This window comes from Ahaetulla prasina, chromosome 6 (genome assembly GCF_028640845.1).
Source record: "Ahaetulla prasina isolate Xishuangbanna chromosome 6, ASM2864084v1, whole genome shotgun sequence".
In the NCBI taxonomy this organism is placed as follows: Eukaryota; Metazoa; Chordata; class Lepidosauria; order Squamata; family Colubridae; genus Ahaetulla; species Ahaetulla prasina.
In genome coordinates this window covers 49,183,211-49,204,189 of record NC_080544.1, presented here as the reverse complement: position 1 = coordinate 49,204,189, position 20,979 = coordinate 49,183,211, and the positions used below count along the sequence as shown (strand labels likewise).

General features: G+C 32.4%; 1 protein-coding gene across 4 annotated transcripts in view; it reads right to left on the bottom strand.

Moving 5' to 3' along the window:
* The window catches only part of RAB11FIP2 (RAB11 family interacting protein 2), a 141,862-nt gene that overhangs the window by 107,921 nt on the left and 12,962 nt on the right, over positions 1-20,979 (bottom strand). For 2 of the 4 annotated variants that reach the window (XR_009155812.1, XM_058189035.1), the window contains exons 3-4: positions 18,706-19,171; positions 12,306-12,351 (exon numbers count right to left, since the gene is read on the bottom strand). Coding sequence is in view for 3 of the 4 variants with exons in the window: in XM_058189035.1 (XP_058045018.1) it covers positions 12,306-12,351; positions 18,706-19,171 (512 nt within the window). In the remaining variant the exon portion in view is untranslated. Of the gene's footprint in view, positions 1-785; positions 4,681-12,305; positions 12,352-18,705; positions 19,172-20,979 lie in introns of those variants that run through there. The other 2 variants (XM_058189034.1, XM_058189036.1) reach the window with 2 other exon arrangements.

Here is a 20,979-nt window from a genome sequence, read left to right as displayed (position 1 = left end):
TTGGAGACTGGCCAATAGTAATTTAGGAACAAAGGATCCAGAGATGGCATTTTCAGAGAATATACCTGCTTGACTGTAGGCAACTCCCCTCACACAGAGAGGGATTATCAATCTCATGGGTCCAAGTGGTCACTTCCCCATTCACTCCTCACAAAAGACAGAGATCCAAAGTATTTATATATGGCAGAAAATCTTACCCCCTCGACTTCCTTGGAGTTCTTTATACAAAGAAAATCATAATATGGGAGGGCAGTGCCCTAGTCACTCCCCAAATTCTGATGAGACAAGATTGTGGCACTTCTCTCTCAGTAAAGTATTATGCAAACTGATTTTAGCAGCCAACTGACATGACTCCTCTCTAAAAGGGAGTTCTAAACCTAAGCAAGACTGTAACTGATACAATAACAGTGAGCTCACTTTACCATTCTTATCAGCTAATGTGAGCATATAACCATGTTTACTCAGTTCTGGTTTTTGTCTTTTAATACTGAGGCTTCAGGCATCTTTTGTGGCACATTTGCTCTCTGTCTGTGTGTGTGTGTGTGTGTGTCTGTCTGTCAATCATGGTGCCAATTAGGATCCACCTTCATAAAGAGGCTGCTCAGGAACCATTGAGTTCAATACCCGGCTTTTCCTGTTGCAGGGGTTTACCAGGCACTGGCCAATTAATTGGAATTTCTAAATCTTATTTCATGGAATACATTTCATCTACTTCAATGAAATGTATGATATGGCAGAGTAAAATGTAGCATATATTGAATACATTAAAATGATGATGACACAAGTGACCGGAGTACACAGTGGCATTTTATTAGTGCTTTAACATGCAGCAACCACTGGGACAAAATCTAAAATTTAGGATTACAATTTTGATTTTTAAAAAGTGTTGAAGATTACAAATGCAACAAAACTGATGGTTCATGCATTTTCACATTCTAAACACATAGGCTCAACTTACATCATGACTTTCCATTTTGTGGAGAAAAATCGTCGTTCAACAAAACAGCTGAACTTTTCTTTGTGCAAGACCTGTTTGGGGATTTAATATATGGCTATACACACTAATACATAAAAACTGGAATCATCCATGCTGAACGAATTGGATACATCATTCATGATAAACTGAAATATACATACTTGAGATTCTTTTGATACTTGGTTTAGATGATTTAATTGGGCTAACAATCTTTTAGGGTGCGATGGTGTTATTTTTTTTTTAAAATTATTTTAAAAATTTAAAAATTTAAAATTTAAAAAAAGATAAAGTGCTATAGCAGTTGCATACTAAAACCTTTTAATAATAGTAATTAAATCTAGAACTATATTGGACATTCATAAAAAGGGATATCAGGAAGATATCACATGTTTAGAAATAGTTTAATGGAACTAATACTGCCTTTTTCTTCCTATCAGTGCTGTGGCCTTTCTTCAGTTGCTTTGAAATCAGAAGGAAATTATCATATTTAAAACATGTTTTCAAATACATATATTTGCATTCCTAACATTCTACAAATGCACAACTTGTGCACAGGCCTTTGGATAAATAGCCATTTTACATTGTTAATAATATTCAGTGCAGCAATAACTTTAAGACATACATTTGATTTCTTTTAAGAATCTGAGCAAAATTTTTAATGGAGGCAGAAGGGAAGAAATCATGAAAATGCTTAACAGAGATACTCCAATTGGAAAAGCCTTCAAAATACAGGCAATGTTTTAATAGCTGGACTATTACAAATAGCCCTTGATTTAAGTGAACAGCAATAGATTAATCAACTATATGGATAATTCTATATTCAATGAAAAATGGTAATTAAGTTCAAATTAATGTTCGTGCAAGGTATCACAAGAGTGTGTGAAATATATGCTTTCCCAATATTACCCATCAGGTAATTTCAATAGATGTAATTTGATTTTAAGCAGTGCTTCAGAATTTATTTTGTATGGAACATTCTTGGAGGCAGAATTCTATTTTAAATAAATTAATGAATTATATGCTTTCCAGAGAATAATAAGCTCATATTGAAAGCAAAATTGCCTTCTATACTGTTAAAGAAACATAGATGCAACAATTATGCTTTTAAAGGCATTCCATGCTAATTTATATTATAGATGGTACTTTGTGCTTGTTTCTATAAAACATTTATAAAAGGAAGCCTTGTGCCTCTTCTGAAGTTTCAATTATTATGTACCTAACGAAACTGATATTTAAGAAGTTGATCACAAAGCATTATTTAAATTATATTAATAAATATATAAGCCATTTAATATATAAATTATAGAGTTGCTATTTATATACATTGCACTGAATATATTTTGATGCCTTTTAATATACCTGTCTTTTGTAATTTTTATAATTAACTATTGTAAATTTAAAGTATCCTTTAATTCACTTTTGTATAAAGCAGAAATTAAAAGGAATAGAGAATTTAAGCAAAAAAAAACCCAAAACCCTTCATAAAACTTAACTTTATTTTAATTCTAAGAATTAAACACTTTACACTCCAGTCTTTGATATTTCCCATTAAGTTTAACCAAGTTAATTTGAAAACTTAGAAAGTTTTAAAAAGTTAAATATTAAAAATTCCAACATATAAAGTCATTTACATTCATCTGGTATATTTGAAGAACACATGTAGGAAGGACCTAATGAATGTAATATAATGGAATCTCAGATTAAATGTCATTGGCCCAAGAATTTAAATAATATAAGTGGAAGTCATTAAATGTGTTACTATGCAACATCTATAAGCTTTCAATCACCAGCTGATTTTTAAAATATATTCTATACAAACTATGAAAATAAACACCTATTTTAAATGCACAAGTTAACATTAACAAATAAAGCATAGTTTAGGATTTGTACATTATTTGAATTATAGAGGAAAAATGTATGCAAACTATCTCCACTTAATAAGTTTTACTTATTTATTCCAAACCGTATCGAAAAATAAAGCAAAGTCTAATAATCCAAATGGGATCTCTGTTCATGGCACAACATGCTGCTTAATGTGGGTAGGGAAATTTAAAAATACAAGGAACATTTGCTCCTTCTGATAATACATTAACCTATTTTAGTTACAAAAGGGTTTTAATCAGTAATACATAATCAAAAACAAAACTTTCTGAATTGAAATTATTATTACTCTGAAAAAGGGAAAATATTTTCCATTCTTCTCCATAGAAATCCTTAATATGTTTGTGCATGAAAAAAATGTTCATTATACAATCAAGAAGAAAATTGAACAAAAACATCATTTCATTCTTCCCAACACTGCATCCTCCTTATGTCAAAGCCTATTTGCACTTCATACTAGCAATCATTCTGCCTGAATTTTTATAAAATAAAGGAATAACTTTTTGACTACAATATAGTAAACAATATTTTCTGTATGGCAATATTTTCCATTAGAATTGCATTTACCACTTTGAAATAGTTGCACAACAATGCACATACATTTATTTAGTTGGAGAAATGCTGAGTCAAATATGTCCATCGTTCTTTAATAGAGGACAATATTTGACTCTGACACAGAATACAGTACTGAAATAATTGCAATCTATTTTAAAAAATTATTTCCTATATTGGAGAAAACAAGCAAGTTAATCTCAATTGGTTGTCTCAAATATTGCAGAACCCAAATGATGCATATGTTTATGCATATGTATATGTGTATACAGACAAATCCCTAAACACACATGTATAGGTTGGCTGACAATGACATATTAATATTTAGACTGTTATGTTCTTGTCAGCTTTTCTCCTCATACTTCTTATAGTCTAAACAAATGAGGTATTATCCACTAGTTTCTTTTGCTTTATTTCTCTCTTTTTAAATATGCATATGTATGCTTAAACCAATGGCATGCTGTACCTTTGTATATTAAGTTCTGGTCCATCGATATAGATTATGGAATTTGCCATTTGAAAAGCTCACATTTCTTCAAGAGCACAAGTGTAATTGTTTCAAGCTCTACATTAAGGATCAATATTGTGCATCTCCTTAGGCAAAAATATATTATCGCCTCATTTAGTAGTAATTCCTAAAGTACTTCACATTTTCCTTCATATTAAGAGCTGCAAAACACATTCTGACTCTGCACATTCATTCTGGCAACATGCTGCAAAACTCCAAAGTGTTTGATTGAAGTGCAAAATAAATATTCAAGTATGTACTGTATATTAGATGACTATTGTACAGTATTATCCAAACTAACCATAATATTTTGAAAATAAAGCATACCTGGATGTACATGTTCAAGGTAAAGGAATGTTTTGCAGCAAAAGGAGTTTACATTTCACCTTATAAAACCTGGAGTTTATATACAGATTCAAGAACTAATACTAACTTAAATTTGGAGTAAAATGCATGAATATGAAATTTACAATATCAAAACACTGGACTAAGTGATCCATCTTCTTAATTAATACCAAGGAGTGTTGGCTTTAGCTTAGGTTTTTGAAAATTTGCCAGCTCGCCGAGAAGGTTCATATGGCACTCGTAGAATACTTGGAGTTTCTTCCATTACTCGTACTAAAAGATTGTCAATATAATCCTCAAGTTCACGAATGTGGGTATCCTTTTTCTTCAATTGTTCTTTGTGTTTCATCAACTCTTGTAAGACCTCTTCATATGTAAGATTACGATATCCTGTTGAAGCATCAAAAGGATTTCCATCCTAGAATAAAGATATTTCTTTAAGATGACAGACCTAGAAGCATTGTCTTAATCGAAAATTGTGGATCAGAGGCCTCACAAAAGTTTTTTCATATTCATAATGTGAATCATAACATCAATTCATAATGTTGTATGCATTATAGAAGCATGTTTAAATTAAGAGCAAAGAAATGCATTTATGACAAACACCTCTGCATAAATACCGCAAATACATCAAGACCCGTTTCTGTATTGAAGATATAACAAGTTATTGTAACAAACAGCTTACAGGTAATTCTCATAAGCTCAGCTGAGACCGGAACTTCTGTGATTAAGTGATGTGGTCCTTAAGTGATTCACACTAAATTTTATCACCATTTTTGCACAGCTCCCCTCATTGGTTTTGCCTGTCAGAAGCCACTGAGGAAGTCTCAAATGGTGATAATGTGATCTCAGGAGTCTGCAAACATCATAAACACATGCAATTGCCCAGTGGCCAAATTTTGTTCACATGACTGTGGGGATACTGCAATGTTCTTAAGTGCGAGGGCCAGTCATTTTCCAGTGCTGTCATAAGTTTGAACAGTTGTTGAACAGCATTCAATCTGTCGGTCTTCATTCGTGAGTTGTTAAAAAAATAAGTCATAAATTAAGGATTACTTGTATTTAACCCAGTTTCTCCATATCACTTCATGTAATTTCAGCATTGTTCTATTATCATAGCACATCCTATATAGCACTGTACAGGGTGATGTACAGGGTCACAAATTTCACGAATTAATGAATAATTAGAACTCCATTTCTAAAGAAATGTAGAGAGCATTTAGTAAATGTGTCCCATATGTCATATGGATTGGTAAAAACCAAGGATACTTATATTACTACCATGTGGAAGCTGCAGGTAATATTTCTACATCAGAGCCAATTTTAACCATACAATTTCAGAATTATTCACTATATGAGTCTTTCTGGGTACAAATTTCCATGTAAGCAACATATGCAATTTTATAACTGAAGCAAAGACGAACAAATCAGGAAAGCTATTTTATTTGTTCCTCACTAGAAGTTGTAATGTTTATAGGTAGCAGGAAGGAACAACTGTTTCACACATTTTCTCATATCAGCCACTGGATATCAATAATGATAAGATTTAGTATTTTTCTATTGTTTCTATCAAACTTGCTATTCCCAAAAAAAATCTATTTAAATCAAATTCTGATTTGTATTTATATATCCATTGTACAATTGGTCAATGGTATGGAAAAAATTAGCCTTGATATAAGAAAACAAGCAAAAAAGAACATACTGTAGTTTCTGCTACCAATTAAGGAACTAGAGCAACTATTATAACTGTGAAGTACTGGAACGATCAGGCTAACTATATTCATAAGCAAGGAAAAGAACAGCTATATCTTTCTATGTAGATAGAAACCCTTAGCTGCAACAACTTGTAGACTTGAGCCTGAAAAGGGGAAAAGTGAAAGAAACAGGAACAAATAATTGCCATTCAATAAAGAATTAGAGGAATGAAGATTAGGCTTGCCCAGCTGGTCACAAATCCTGGGTATAGTTTATCACTTTGTTCTGGCCTTGAAGAACTGATCTCATCCACTCCCTTTGCTTGTATATCTTGCTTTTTTTTTTTAGTTTGTAAACCTGATGACAGCCCCCCCCTCTCTTTTGTTGTATGTGAATAGCTAGTTAATTGAAAATCGGGACACAAATACTCACACAAAAGCAACAAATAAATATATAAAACAACCCAGAGAATTCTGCGTAAATCCTGCAACTATCAGAATGGTTCAGCTGATTAATTCTGGCAGAACTTCAATAAGAAAGTTGCAAGAAAATACAAATACTAAGGAATTTACAGAACATCATTTTTTTCCATCTCTCACTGTCGGTCTGCACCAAAAGCAGGAGCAGATTGTAATTGAGATCTAAGTGAAAGAGGCCTCCATCTGGGATCCACAGTGCAGTGTTATTAAGTGAACATTTCTCTGGACTATTTCCCACTTTCCTGGCAGATGATGATGCAAGGCAACTAGTCTATATTTGAAAAGAACCCAATATGATTAAAATGGATAATAGACATGACTCAAAAACATTTCTTGGTTGCTTCCCAACAGTGAGATAATGCTACATGCCTCTTTTTAATGAATTCAGGCTCTATTTTAAGATTTGCTTGTATTTGTCACTTTCTATATTTAAACAGCAGGTTAGGGCTAATTCACATCCGCAGAAACCAAACTATCATCCAATAATCTGCAACTGAATGAATGAAATTGAAAGTATTACTGCATATATGAGGTAAATTCTATGATATAAAAATGCTCTCTCTTGCTTAATTATCTAGATGACAATTAATACATTCAAATCATCAATTCAAGTTGAGCAAATCATCAATTCAAGTTGAGCTAATCAAATATATCAATGAATTCTTCTGCCTTTTTGAAACTATTCACACTAATAGACTGATACAGGCATATAGGTATAGATTTAAAATGGCATTTAAAAGTAAGTGAAACATTTGGATGTGGACAATTACTTTCTAATATACAAAATGGGAAGACCATTTGCAAGATTCCAGATATGTATCTGAAGTATTTAGACTGCTACCTGATGAATGAATATGACTGGAAAATTTTCATGCAGTTTGAAAAAAAGGAAACATCTCTTGACCAAAATACCTTAATGTCTGTTCTATTCATCATTATAATCTGACAACATGTTCTAATTCTGTAACCTAATGAAAGAATATGCAAATTCCCCCTTGTTCCATTTTGTATACCTTATCTGAACAATTTTATATGCCAACCTTTGTCTATCCTGGTAATGTAGGGATTGGAATCGTTTATTCAATACATATCTAAAAAAAGTTTGAACTGCCTTTCTTTCAGAACTGAATCTTAAAGGTGCGAAGATTTATGGTACTTCTAAAGCATTGTTTGTCTAAGTACTGTACATTTTAGTCCTACCAGAGTTTTAATAGAAAAATCAGAATATTTGCAAGATTCAGTGGGATAATGACTCTGTAAGTATACATGTTTCTCTACCAGATTGACCAAAGTAACTGCAATATCTAAATTTAAGGATAGCGATAAACTGTCAATATTGCAATGCAACACTTAGTAAAAAATAGAATATCTGAAATTTGTCTTGTATGGCTGGTCATATACAGATCTTTTTCTTTAAATGGAAGAATAAAAGATATGCTTAAGTTTTTAAATATTTAATTTTAATACTAATTTGTATATTGTTATAATGATTTTTTATATGTGTGTTGTTTATATTCAATTATTATATGCTGCCCAGAGAAACTTCTTGAAAGGCTGTATCAATTTGATTAATGAATAAATAAATAAATAAACTATTGATTATGCATAGATTACGGTACTTCGTTTACTGTGCATATGCGTTTGCATATGTTTCTATGTATCAATTCAAAATTAAGCTCCATTGTATCAATATAACCAAATTTGAATAAAGAAACAATTTATTAAACTATGACTACATTAAGTGTTGTACCTTATGATTCTTGACAAATATATCTTTTCTTTTTATGTACACTGAGAGCATATGCACGAAAGACAAATTCCTTGTGTGTCCAATCACACTTGGCCAATAAAGAATTCTATTCTATTCTAAAACATTACATCGAAAACAGATTATTATACACTGCTTCTCAAATGAAATTGAAATTTTTGTTATTTGTTATCTACAAATAAAACAGTTTTATGCTGTCAGCATAAAAGCAAATTCCTCAACTTGTCTACTAGTAAAAACCAGAATTTCTGCTATGAATGTGAGATATTTAACTACTTATCATATGGCCTTTAAATCAGATTAAGCTTTTTGTTTGTATCTGGAATACGATCATAAAAAATAACACCAAAATCATTTGTGATTTAGGGAGCTAAACTACATCAAATGCACAATAATTCAGTTTGAATCTCTTTTATTTAAATTACTTCTATTTAGTTTGGCACCTATCCTTACATATCATTAAAATATGCAGGTGGAAATTTGAAATAAAGCTAACTAGAATGAGGGAGGGAGGCAATATAAATGCTGCAAATCAGTCAAGTGTTAATTTTTTTGAGCTCCTGATTGATCATTAATAGAAAATAAAAACAGTGCTTTACTTATGTTTATATCTCATCTGCTTTTAGAAATCATCTCAAAATAGTGTGCATATCTCCTGCAACTTTATAAATACTTATGACTGGGAGAAGTTTACAGTATCATAGACATAAGTTCCAAAATCTAAAAGAAATGGTGATCCATACTTTTTGTCGCTCTGAATTATATAAGTAATAATATTGTATGTATATATTCATTCGCACTTAAAAATATGTTCATATTTCAGATAATCATTTTTTTTCTGTTTCCAACTTTGTAACAGTTGGCAGAAGAGATACCATTTTAATTATATACTGCAGATGGTTGAATATATTAAATTTTGTTCATTTCTGTTCATTTAGATCAAAACATATGCACAGTCACAAGTAAAACAACTATGTCTACACAACTAATATAGTGACTGAGATCTGCATGATTTTACTATCTTTTTCAGTAAATGAGGACAAATTAACTAAAAATAAATATTCTATGCCATTTCCCAACAATACTGATATCAAATTCAATAAAGAATAAGAGAAAAAGTTTCAAGCTAGCAAGCGTGTAGAGAAAGCCTGATAATCAAGTATTATTTGGGTACAAACTGATAGCTGCTGCTGGAAAAAGCAAAGATAACATTTGAACTTGGCATTCTTTGATCATTTGTTTATTCTAATGAGGAACTTTGTTTTGGGAATATAATTGAAACCGCTTTCACATCTCTTGTTTTACTTTTCCATTCTCCTTTTGGCTTTTTAATTGGGCTTTCTTTTCAATGGGCTACCTCTCATTCAGTCACAGGTGATGGCACTAACGAAACAAAACAAATATATAAAATACCATTTCCCAGGGGAAAACTACAATGTAAGTCATCGAAAGAACACTATCTAAATTACTTCAAACTTATTTGTTAAGTTTAATATTTAATAATTAATTTACAATCTTTGAATTCTTACAATAGTTATGTTTTAAATTTCCTGAAAAGTGCCTTCTAGACAATGTATTCCCATAATTTGGACTTCAAAAGTAAAATAGTTTTTTTTAGAAATTTGTTATATTGTTCTGAATAATAATATAGAAGCACAGACATACAGTAAAAAGCTTTGAAATATTGGGTAAATAATAATATTTGTTATGCAGGCACTTGGCAACTTGCCCACATTTACAAATACAAGGCATGTTTCAACTGCCTCACCCATCTAGCTCCTCTTTAGTCAGTCTGTTGTCTTCCTCCCATTGCTGATAAGATGGAAATGCCCAGGTTGGCAAGGGCAGTGGGAGTGGGAGAGTGCAGTGAGGTCAAAAGAGCAGAAATGTTGGGAGAGAGAAGGGATGAGTTGAAGCAGAAGTGTGCTAGCAGGGTAGGAGAAGTGTGAAAGCCTTGCCTAACTACAGCACAGTCCTGGCTTAGTGACAGCAACAGGGACTACCAAAACTGTTGTCACTAATGCTGTTTTGCCTAATTACCACATCACTTAGACAGGAAAATTCCAGTCTCAATTGGGTTGCAAAGTGAGTTCTACCTGCAATTTTTTTTTTCATTAATTCTAAATTACATTTTCTTTTTTCATTCTGGTTTGTCGCTGTTGCTCTTTGTACTCTACTGGGAGTCTTTTATGATTGAGTTTATTTTTAATAAATAAATAAATGTTTCTTGATTATCATCTTGTAATATTTATTAATCAATCTAGAATTCACATTTGGATTAACTTTCCTAAACCACTTAAAAAGACCCATAGGACTTGGATTTAGCGAATAATAATTGAGTATATTATCTTCGAATAAACAAAAAGCAAAAGGATGAAAAGGGATTAGGGAACTTAGGTTCAAAAGTGCTCATGCATTGTCATCTTCCAGTATTTCTGTTACCTTCTAATGTATTTCCTTCTTAAAATATATATTCCAATGAATTTAATGAATAAAAGTTCATATTTCCATCAAACTGACAAGCTTGTGTGAAGAAATATTATTCTGTATCTAGTCACCCAATTAAAAATATATAACCAAGGTGAAAAACAACAGGTAATATAGTTGAGAATGTATGAATCCATTCAATATAAATAGAGGCCGAGGGAGGTTAATCTCTTCAGATTAGAAAGCAAGAAACCGGGGAGAAATATATAGCAACATAAATAAAGTTAGATAATTAATTTTCCCTTAACATACAGTAAAGCTAGGCAGCTTTGACCCTTGAGCATTTTTTTTGTAGCTGCCATAACTGCCACAACATATACTGCAAACACTTAAAACTGATAAAACAATTTATTCCCATTTTAAGGCAGGAAAGTATTTTAAAAAGCGTAAAAACAATCTTAAAAAAAGTTAAACTTTCCCCAAAACAAAAAGGGAAAGTGATAAACCCTACCCCCAGCCAAATGTGGTATTTGGTTGTTTCTATTGTCTATCACTGTTCCATCTACTATAGCCTTTGCTTCAGGGGTGAAATGTAAAATTTGTTACTACCGGTTCTGTGGGCGTGGCTTGGTGGGGGGGTAATGTGACTGAGTGGGCGTGGCCAACTTTTTTTTTTTACTTTTAAAAGCATTTTTTCTACAACCTCTTTGGCCAAACTTTTAAAAGCCTGTAATGATCAGGCAACTCAGCTGGGATCGCCAGAGGGAAAAAAGCTTTTAAAGGGTTCTGACGATCCCAGCTGACCTGCATGATCATCAAAAGGCTTTTTTTAAAAAGCCTTTTTTTAAAAAAGGCTTTTTTTTTACTTTTAAAAGCATTTTTTCGACCAAAGAAAAAATGCTTTTAAAAGTTAAAAAAAAACAAACCTCTGATGATTGTGTGGCTCAGCTGGGGCGGGGACAGGGATTTTTGCTACCGGTTCTCCGAACCACAATCTGGGCAATCTGGTCCGAAACGGGAGCATTTCACCTGTACTTTGCTTCTAGAAAAAAGTTCTGCCTAAAAGGTTGCCCATCTTAAATATAAGAGAAAAGCAGTCTCTCTGTGCAGGCCAGTCATATCACTCACTTATGTATTCAAGCAGTATGAGAAACAGTCTATATTTATACAGGTACAAATTCATCCTTTTTATGTTAGGAATTTTAAGTTAATTGTTATTCCTTGCGTACTTAAAAATATTAAGAAAACACATAAGTAGGCATGCAGAATCCTTTCTTAAGCATATCAGGTATGGATATAGACTGCAGTATTCTGCTTTTCACCCAAACTTTTAATATGTGGTTTGATTCATGAAACCACTTGCCACAAATTCATGAAGAACAGGCTATTTATACCTTTAAATTACTAACCACATCTATTGTGGATAATATATCTCACGTCAAAATAATCAACAAGAAAAAAAAAACTTGTTTCTGAATTGTCCATTTCAAGAAGGAAATAAATGTATTGGACTAGATAGGGTTCTGGATTAATTCAGGAAAGAAAATCTGCATTTGTACTATTAAATTAGAGTCCAATCCGTCAGTTAAAAACAACAAAGTTTTAAACAACAAAGCTTTAAACACTGGATATCCTCTTTCAATATCAAATGGAATCAAGCAAGTGGTTACTTACCATTGTTTTTTGAAATTCTTCAGAGCTTTCGGAATTCATGTTAAGACTATGGAAGTAATAAAAGTATGTATTATATAATAAATATTTAGAAGAATGTGATCTCAACATTAATGGTTGCTCTTTTTTTTCCATATATCATCCTTCCCCAGATTTTTCAAAACCAGACAATTTTTCTAAAGAGCACTATCTTTTTAAAAGTTAACATGTGTTAATATTTAACATGTGCAGCAAACAGAAAATTTGGTTGTCTTTTAGAGCTATATGAATAATAGAGTTCAAACCCTTACAAGACATTATCAGACCATATGTGAACTCAAGAAATGACCGTGCATGGTAATAATGTTCTACTATTCTGGTTACAAAACAAACACAAACACACTCTTCTTTACTATAAAGCCATAGTAAGAAGCAGTAAACTATATATACATTATATGCAAATACTATACATCATAGAAAACTATTTGGCTGTAGCATTTTAAAATATATGTTAATGTAAACACATATACTAAGAGTGGTTAAGTTGAGAGTTAGCTGACCCTATTCCAACTTTAATGACATTAAAACACATTGATTCCTATAGACCCTTCTTTATCTAGAATAAATGCTATGTGAAAATTGGCTGAAGTTTATACCAGATTTTCAATGAAAGGGATAGCTGTCCTAAAAACAAAACAAAACCGTAAAGGTTGCCCCTCTGGAGCTTTGTGTCCATGTAGCAAGAATATAGTTAGGATGAGGATGAGGATATTAGTTTTCCTTCCAGAAGAATTTGTTAAGGTGTTATCAGAGAGGAAGAAAAAGTTGAAAGAAAGTAGAATAAAATATCTTTATAAGCCTAAGGTTATCAGTGCAATGATCCCATAGGTACTGATTTAACAATGGATTAAAACAGCTGGTTGCCATTTTCTCCTTTGAAGAAACAATATTGCAATTTAGCTCTGTCCTCAAATGAAGAATTAAGGAAAAAGTCATTTATCCCTAGCAGCTAGAGAGTTGATATTTCTAATTTCCATGAATTCAAATCATTATTAATTCTAAATAACAAAATATAATTTGTTAGAAACTAGAAAAAGTGTAACTTGTATCATTTTTAATTCTCTCAAAATGATTACAGGGAAATTCACAAGAATGACTCAAAATATAATAGTCTTAAGATACGTTTTGGCAGTAAAAAAACATCTGTTAAGAAACATCAATTTGTATAATTACTTTTTAAACTTTTGTATAAATGTAGGGTAATATTTTTGTTGTAGGAGCTATAGATACTCGGGCTGTTAACAGAGATGTCTGCTCTTGGTTTACAGTATCTCAAGTGGGCAGATGTGAAAACAGAAATTAACTTTCTTCTAAGTACTTCTGGAGGTTTGGAACATAGAAACAGTATGGGTATAGCGGAAGCAAACCCATGTGAACAATATTATCAACAAACCAGGTCACAAGAGTAGCAGTATGCTTTTATGTGAGTGTTGTTTGCCTTTACATTTTAATAATATGAGTAAATTACCCAAAATTATCAGGCTTCCAAAATCAAAATATTAGAAAAATATTACAATTATCTTATATGCCAAGTTATGATTGCTCATATCTGCAAAATATATTCCAACGTTTTTACCCTAAGCAACATGATGTCCAAAACTCCTATTTTCCCATTTTTTGTTGTTGTTCCTAGAGCAGTGATGGCTAACCTTTTTGCCATCATGTGCCAGGAACCGGGGGGGGAGGGGGGAGAGTGAGGATTGTGCGTGTGTATGCCCACATCCATAATTCTATCCGCCATGCCCCCATGCATGCACGCGCAACCCTCCCCCCACTCCCCAGAGGCCCTCTGAAGGCCGGAAACGTTTGCCAACTTCTGATGGAACTGGAAGGCCCATTTTTTGCTGCTCTAGAGCCTTTCTGGGCGGCTGGGGAAGCCGAATATGGCTTTCACCACCCCACGCCGGAGACCTTCCAGAGGCCAGAAATGGCCCATTTGCTAACTTCTGGTGAAAACAAAAAGCTACTTCCAGGGGAAGTTGGCAAACTGGCCATATCCAGCCTCCGGAGGATCTCCAGGAGGTGGGAAGGCCATTTTATCCCTTCCCAGACTCCTAGAAAGGCTCTGGAGCCTGGGGACAGCAAAAAATGGACCTTCCCCCTCCCCCCCCAGGTTGTCCGGAGGCAGGAAACAGCCTGTTTCCCTACTTCTGGTGGGTCCCAAAGGCCCAAAAATCAGCTGGCCAGCACACGCATGCATGCCGGAGCAGAGCTTGCATGCTCACCAATATGGCTGTGTGTGCCACCTGTGGCATGAGTGCCATAGATTCGCCATAACAGTCCTAGAGTTTATCCCAAACATACTTTTCTGGTGAGACTGCTAAAAGCCATTTTAGGCTTCAAAACACAAAACTCTAATGCAAGCCTGAAGTAAGTTTACATAGTTAAAGTGATTCTCATCCCCTCTCCCAACTCCACCCCAAATTATTATAAAATCGAGAACAGACATGTGTAAATTGTCTTCATCTACCTTTTATATTCTTAACTGCCCAATGTTACCCTAAATCTCCTCAAAAGTGTGAGCCTGTTCCCCCAAATTTTCTTTCCCTGCCTTAAAAAGACTATTATATATAACATCAAGATGATATGCTGCTAAGATAAACTAAGTTAAACAAATATCATAAAATGGTGTCCATTTTAAAAATCAAACCATATTATATATTGAAGATACAATTTATACAGAAACATTTTACAGTAGTATATAAAAACAGGGTGAACAGGAACATTGTGTGTGCTAGAATTCTGGAATAAATGGACAATTTGAGAAAAGGAAAATATATAATTACTATACATATTAAATAAATTTTATAAATATAACTGAAATTATTGCCTTTTCCAAATCTAATCTACTAAAATTAAGATACTTTATTATTAACTTTTGTTAAATTTAAGTTTCCATCTGAAATTATGTGGTTCATTTCAGTGAAGTTCTTTTGTAAACAATAATTACCATAACAAACATCAAACTATGAATAACATTTTCAAAACATGGCAAGGAATAGATCCCAAGTAGGCAATATTAATACTGTTTGAAACTTTGTTTTATTATGAGCAGATTAAATCAATGCCTGATATAAATTAATGCCTGATATAAAGTAGTATGCCTAACATTAAATTCCATCACTATTCAGAAACATGAACATTCACAGATGAAGAAAATAATGTTGCTGAGACTTTCAGACAAAAAGAAAGCAGAAAGATAAAGGAAGCAGATGGAAATTAAGACATTTGATTTTTCCTAAATATTTTTTTAAGGTTTGAAGTAGCAAAAGAACATTTCAAAACATAAGTTATCAATGCAGAGTACAAAACACAAGTCAAACCACTTTTTTGTATTGCCATAATACAGAACATTGAACATTGAACATTATTTAATATGCTAAAAATTACTGATTTGATTTTGCACTAGTGGGAAAAACATATATTTCCAAAATTATACTAGCTATTCCTTCATTTAGTTCCTTATTCAAGGTGTTTCAATTACTACTCATTTTTAGAATATATTTCACCATAATCAACATCATATACTTTTAAAAAGCTGAAAATCATAACATTATATGAATTATAAAATTATAAAATTAAACCCTTTTTAAAGAAAATATACAGTGGGCTTAAAAGTTTGTGAATGCTTTTGAATTTTCAATATTTATACATGAATATGTATAAATTACCTAATTAACTATAAAGCACCTAAGGTGCTCCACACAGTTCTTTAATTGGGTTCTCTTTAGCTATATTGTTTATTTGGGTTCTCTTCATCTGTTAGGATTCAATTCGCTACCAAAAAACTAAATATTTGATTTCTTTATAATCCAGATGACATTTTGTTGGATCTATTGTAAAACTAGCTTTTTGGAGACTTGTTGCTACTTTTTCCAATGCATTAAATGGTTTTCCCAGCTTTCACTATAGACAATGATATCATTTAAGTAAGTGTCACATCATTTTAGTTGATCAGGGAAGATTTGGTCCATTAACCTTCAGAAGGTAGGCGTCTCTTTCACTTCAACTGATGAAAGAGTCTAATTAAGTGGCAGGTTCTCCTTCACTAAAGATCTTCAAGCTGAGGCTGGAGAAACATTTGTCTGATATGCTTTAGTAGAACTTTTACCAAGCAGAAAGATAGAACAGATGACCTGAGAAATCTTCCAACTACTTGTAATGCATAGCTAGAAATTATAAGCAACATTGGAAAGGAACCAAAGTAGAAATGATGGAACCTCTCTAAGAAACAATGAAAATAGAAGAAAAAGAACTGAAGAAAATAATAAAATAAAAAGACCTGCAAATAGAAGAGGAACAACTGTAGCAAAAGAAAGCAAAGATAGTACCAATAGTAATAAGTGCCTTAGGTGCAATCCCAAAACATCTGAATACCATTAATATTGACAAAATACATTTAACAATACATTTAACATCATCAAATCACAACATCTGTCTATCTCAGGTCCCTGAAAAGGACTTGTTAGATAAAAATGTGAAATCCAGTCTAAACATCTGGTTGACTATGTGACCAAAATAATAATCTAATTAGACACTTCATTGAGACACCTATCTATTCACATTCTCAAACCTGGCATTCAATCATGCTAGTAACAACCTGTCCCCTTTAACTACTGAACTATTTGTTACCCTGTGTCCAGTGCCTAAGAGCTTGTTAATTATCCAAATTTCTCTTTCTCTAGGTCTTGTTAATTACCTGTCTCCTGTCTCAGAGGACCTTGTTAATAACTTATACAGTCCCTCTAAAGAGGGCCTAACAACACATTAAAATTAAAGATGCTTTTGTTTTAACACCTGTCAAGTGCTGTAAATTGAGAAATTTTCACATTAGTATATTAGTCTACTGTAGTGTAGCATAAAAACAAACATTTTTTATAAAAATGTTACACACAGAGTTATCTATATCCTGGAAAACCAATATTTTAGTTGACATTTGTTCTTAAATACTGTATGTTCAGTGCACAGGACTGCTATGAGAGCTACACATTAACACCTGGACAGCTACTATGATGAATAGTGCCATTAGCCTACTGTAATGAAGGTGATAAAGGAACTTTAAAAGAGAAAACTTTGAAAAGTGTAATTGGGATTATAAAACATTAACTCTATTGTTGTTAACGGACAATATGACCTCATGTAGGTTTTTCAAAGAATTAGTCATTCAAGCTATAGATTCTATATCAATGTGTGTAAAAAGTCAAATAAGCTATTACTTCTTACAAAGACTTTCTTTAAGGGAGGTGTGGAAAAAAAATCTCAATAGGAGTAAACTGACTTCAGTATAAATAACATATTATTCTGCAAATTGATATGCAACTTTATTTTAAGTCAATCTGGAAATTTCATTATAGTTAGTCTTTGACTTACAACCATTTGTTTAGAGACCATTTGAAGTTATAACAGCACAAAACCCAACAACATATAATTTTTTTTCACACTTACAAGCATTGCAGCATTTCTATGATCATGTGATCAAAATCTGGACGCTTGGCAACTGGCATGCACTTATAACAGCTGCAGTATCCCAGAGTCATGTGATCATCCTTTGCAAACTTCTGACAAACGAAGTCAATGGGGAAGCCAGATTCACATAACAATTATGTTACTAACTTAACAATTACAGTGACTGACTTAACAACTGTGGCAAAAAAAGCTTGTAAAATGGACAAACCTCATTGTCTTGTTTAATGACAGAAATTTTCGGCTCAATTGAGATTGCAAGTCAAGGACTACTTGTATACTAACTAGAGCTAAAAATACCAATTTTACCGTGGAGATAACAAAATATGGCACAGATTATATGTCAATTTTATTGTTCTCAGTTCATTTCTAAGCTCTACTTAAAATGCCTTTAAGAAAAAAATAAGGTCCAGTACTATTTGGCACCAGGTACCTAAAGGACACATTGGTTTATAAAGGTTGTGCAATGCTTCAAAATCACTTTCAAAAGTGAAATGTCCTCTAAGGAAGTAAGTGCATTTCAATAATTTAAAAAAACTTGAACATGTTTCCCATACATACATACATGTGTTCAGCTGCATAGACATATTCAGCCTTTTAATAATGGTTACATTGAAGCTTTGCTTGATCATTTAAAACACAAGGGGTCCTTAATTCTTTGTTAGGTAACCTGAATTTTAAGAGTACACTGGCTTTTGTATAATAGAATGGCAAAACTTTTTGTTACAGACAGAATTGTTCCACAATACCCACCTAGGCTTGTTCCTTCACAGCACTGAAGTATCAATCCAAGACTGTAATATTTATTTTTTAAAATTAAATAATGTTCTTCTTGTACAAAGATAAGAAATACATTATAATAAAAAACATCATCTTCAAAACATCTAACCAAGGAACTTACCTAGATAACAGCATATTTTTTGGCTTGAAGTTTGTAGTAAAGGGATTAGTGGAATCAAAATCAAAGCTGCCCTGATGACTTTCAGCAAAAGGACTGGGTGATTTCAAATCAGAGGAGCCTTCTGATCCTCCGTTACTAAGTCTATCTGATCGTTTGCCTTCTTTCTTTCCAGTCACTCTTTCAAAGAGACTAACCTTCTCCTTTTTCTCTTTCTTATTCTCTTTTTTTATTTCAGATGGTTTCGAAAATAAGCCCACATTTTGTTCCCATGATAAAGGGTTTTCTTCAAATGGATTCTTCTGTCTTGGCAATGTAGCAAACTTTTGAGGCAATGAAGCACTCACATTTGTAAAAGGATCGTTTTGAGCTACAAAAGCTGAGTCACTGTCATCACCTGTGTTGTCCAGTTTACTCCCTTTAGTGGTATCTGCACTTAATGTCCGTCTGTGTGGAGATTTTAGATTTCCTGAAAACAATGTTATTAGTATGCAACTGCACTCAAGTGTATAAATAGAATATACATACATATATGTATAAAATATTATAGACTATTTGCAATAAGTTAAAATAAAAAAAATATTCCAACAGTTATTATTCTACAAATACAGACTATAAAAATGATTAGCTTTGGCTGAGTGAAGACCAATAGTTTCAACAAGCCTTTGACCATATAATAAATTCTCCCACTACAATATTATGCTTATGTTCACTGTAGTCACCTGAAGAACTTCTAAGCAAAACAAAAATGCAGTATTATATTAAAAGTTTTTCTATATATAGTGACCATAATTATTATAGGGTGGAGAAAAATAGTGCCATTTATTTTGGCAGTTTGTAGCCCATCTTTACTCCCAAAAACTACTTCAAGGCAGTTAATTTACAATTAAAGCAAAAATAATGCAGCCTATATTATCCTCTAATTTTGAATACTTTAATAATTCCTGTATGAGGACAAATGTCAGAATACTATAAAACATGTTATTATAATAATATTGTAAATTCATATATATAGAATGATCTCAACAAATTGTAATCATTATTTCACTGGGGAGAATCAATATTAACTAACTAATAGGCTTAGCACATAGTATTTTGTTTATCCAGGTGTTTCCAGCTGATTCAAATATTTAAAATTTTGCCATTTTTCCACTGTTATTGTTTTTGTATTTTAATAACATGTATGATTCAATCTGAAAATTTCTAGTTTAAGGATGGTGTATAATATGGCTATACACCGTATGAAAAACAGATTTTGTTTCAAGCTTGGAACAAAACAGTCAAAATAGAAACATTCCAACTGAGATTACTATGTTCCACTAGGATAAAACTTAAACTATTTAGAAGATTTAATCAAAGAAAGCAAAGGGAATTCAGCAGAACTGCCTTGCTCTTTGTTTTCCTCCAAGGGCCATAAGAGTAGTTGAAATATTAACTCATGTTGATTGCTATCTGCCATCCAACCTGCTGCAAAATTGGCCACAATTTAATTTAATTTAAACATTAAAAAATTCCTATAGAATTATTTTGGTACCTGAAGAAAAAATTTAAACAAGAACCAACAAAAATCAGATGTAAGCACAAGTCCATGTTTTGTTTCTATTATTAACAAAATCAAATACAAGTTTTGCACAAATCCAGGAAAAAGCAATTATATGTTGTAAGAACAAAGTGCTTCTCCTAATTCTTACATGAGTAAGAGTAAAAGAAAAGAGCATAAGTACATCCAGTAATACAACTAAACTCTAGAAGTCATTAAAAGTTGCACTGAAATGTGTTCTAAAGTACAGATCACAACATCATAGAGTGCACACAAAGATAACAAATCAAAATAGGACAAGTATTTTCAGCTTTAAATGAAAATACTTGTCCTATTTTGATTTATCTTTGTATGAAACTATGTATCTTAATGTCCATTGGATTCAAGACTATGCACATTCTGCAACAGTCCCCCCAAAAGCTCAATAAATCAGTCCCACCTGCATTAGTGGCTAGGCTGCAACATCTCGGAAAAGTCAACTACAAGAAAACATGTCCCATCACTGCATACAGAACAGCACAAAACACTCAAAACTGTCAAGGATTATTTCAAGCTTGAAACAAAACTCTCATTTCAATCATGGAAGACACAGAATGTCTCTTTCAAGATAAAAACATTTGAAACTTGGAACTTTGGACTTTTGTATACACCAAATCTATTTTTAAAACAAATTACAGTAAAATGAAACTTAATATACTAATAAGTAATAAAATTGGGAAAAAATTACTTATTAAAAC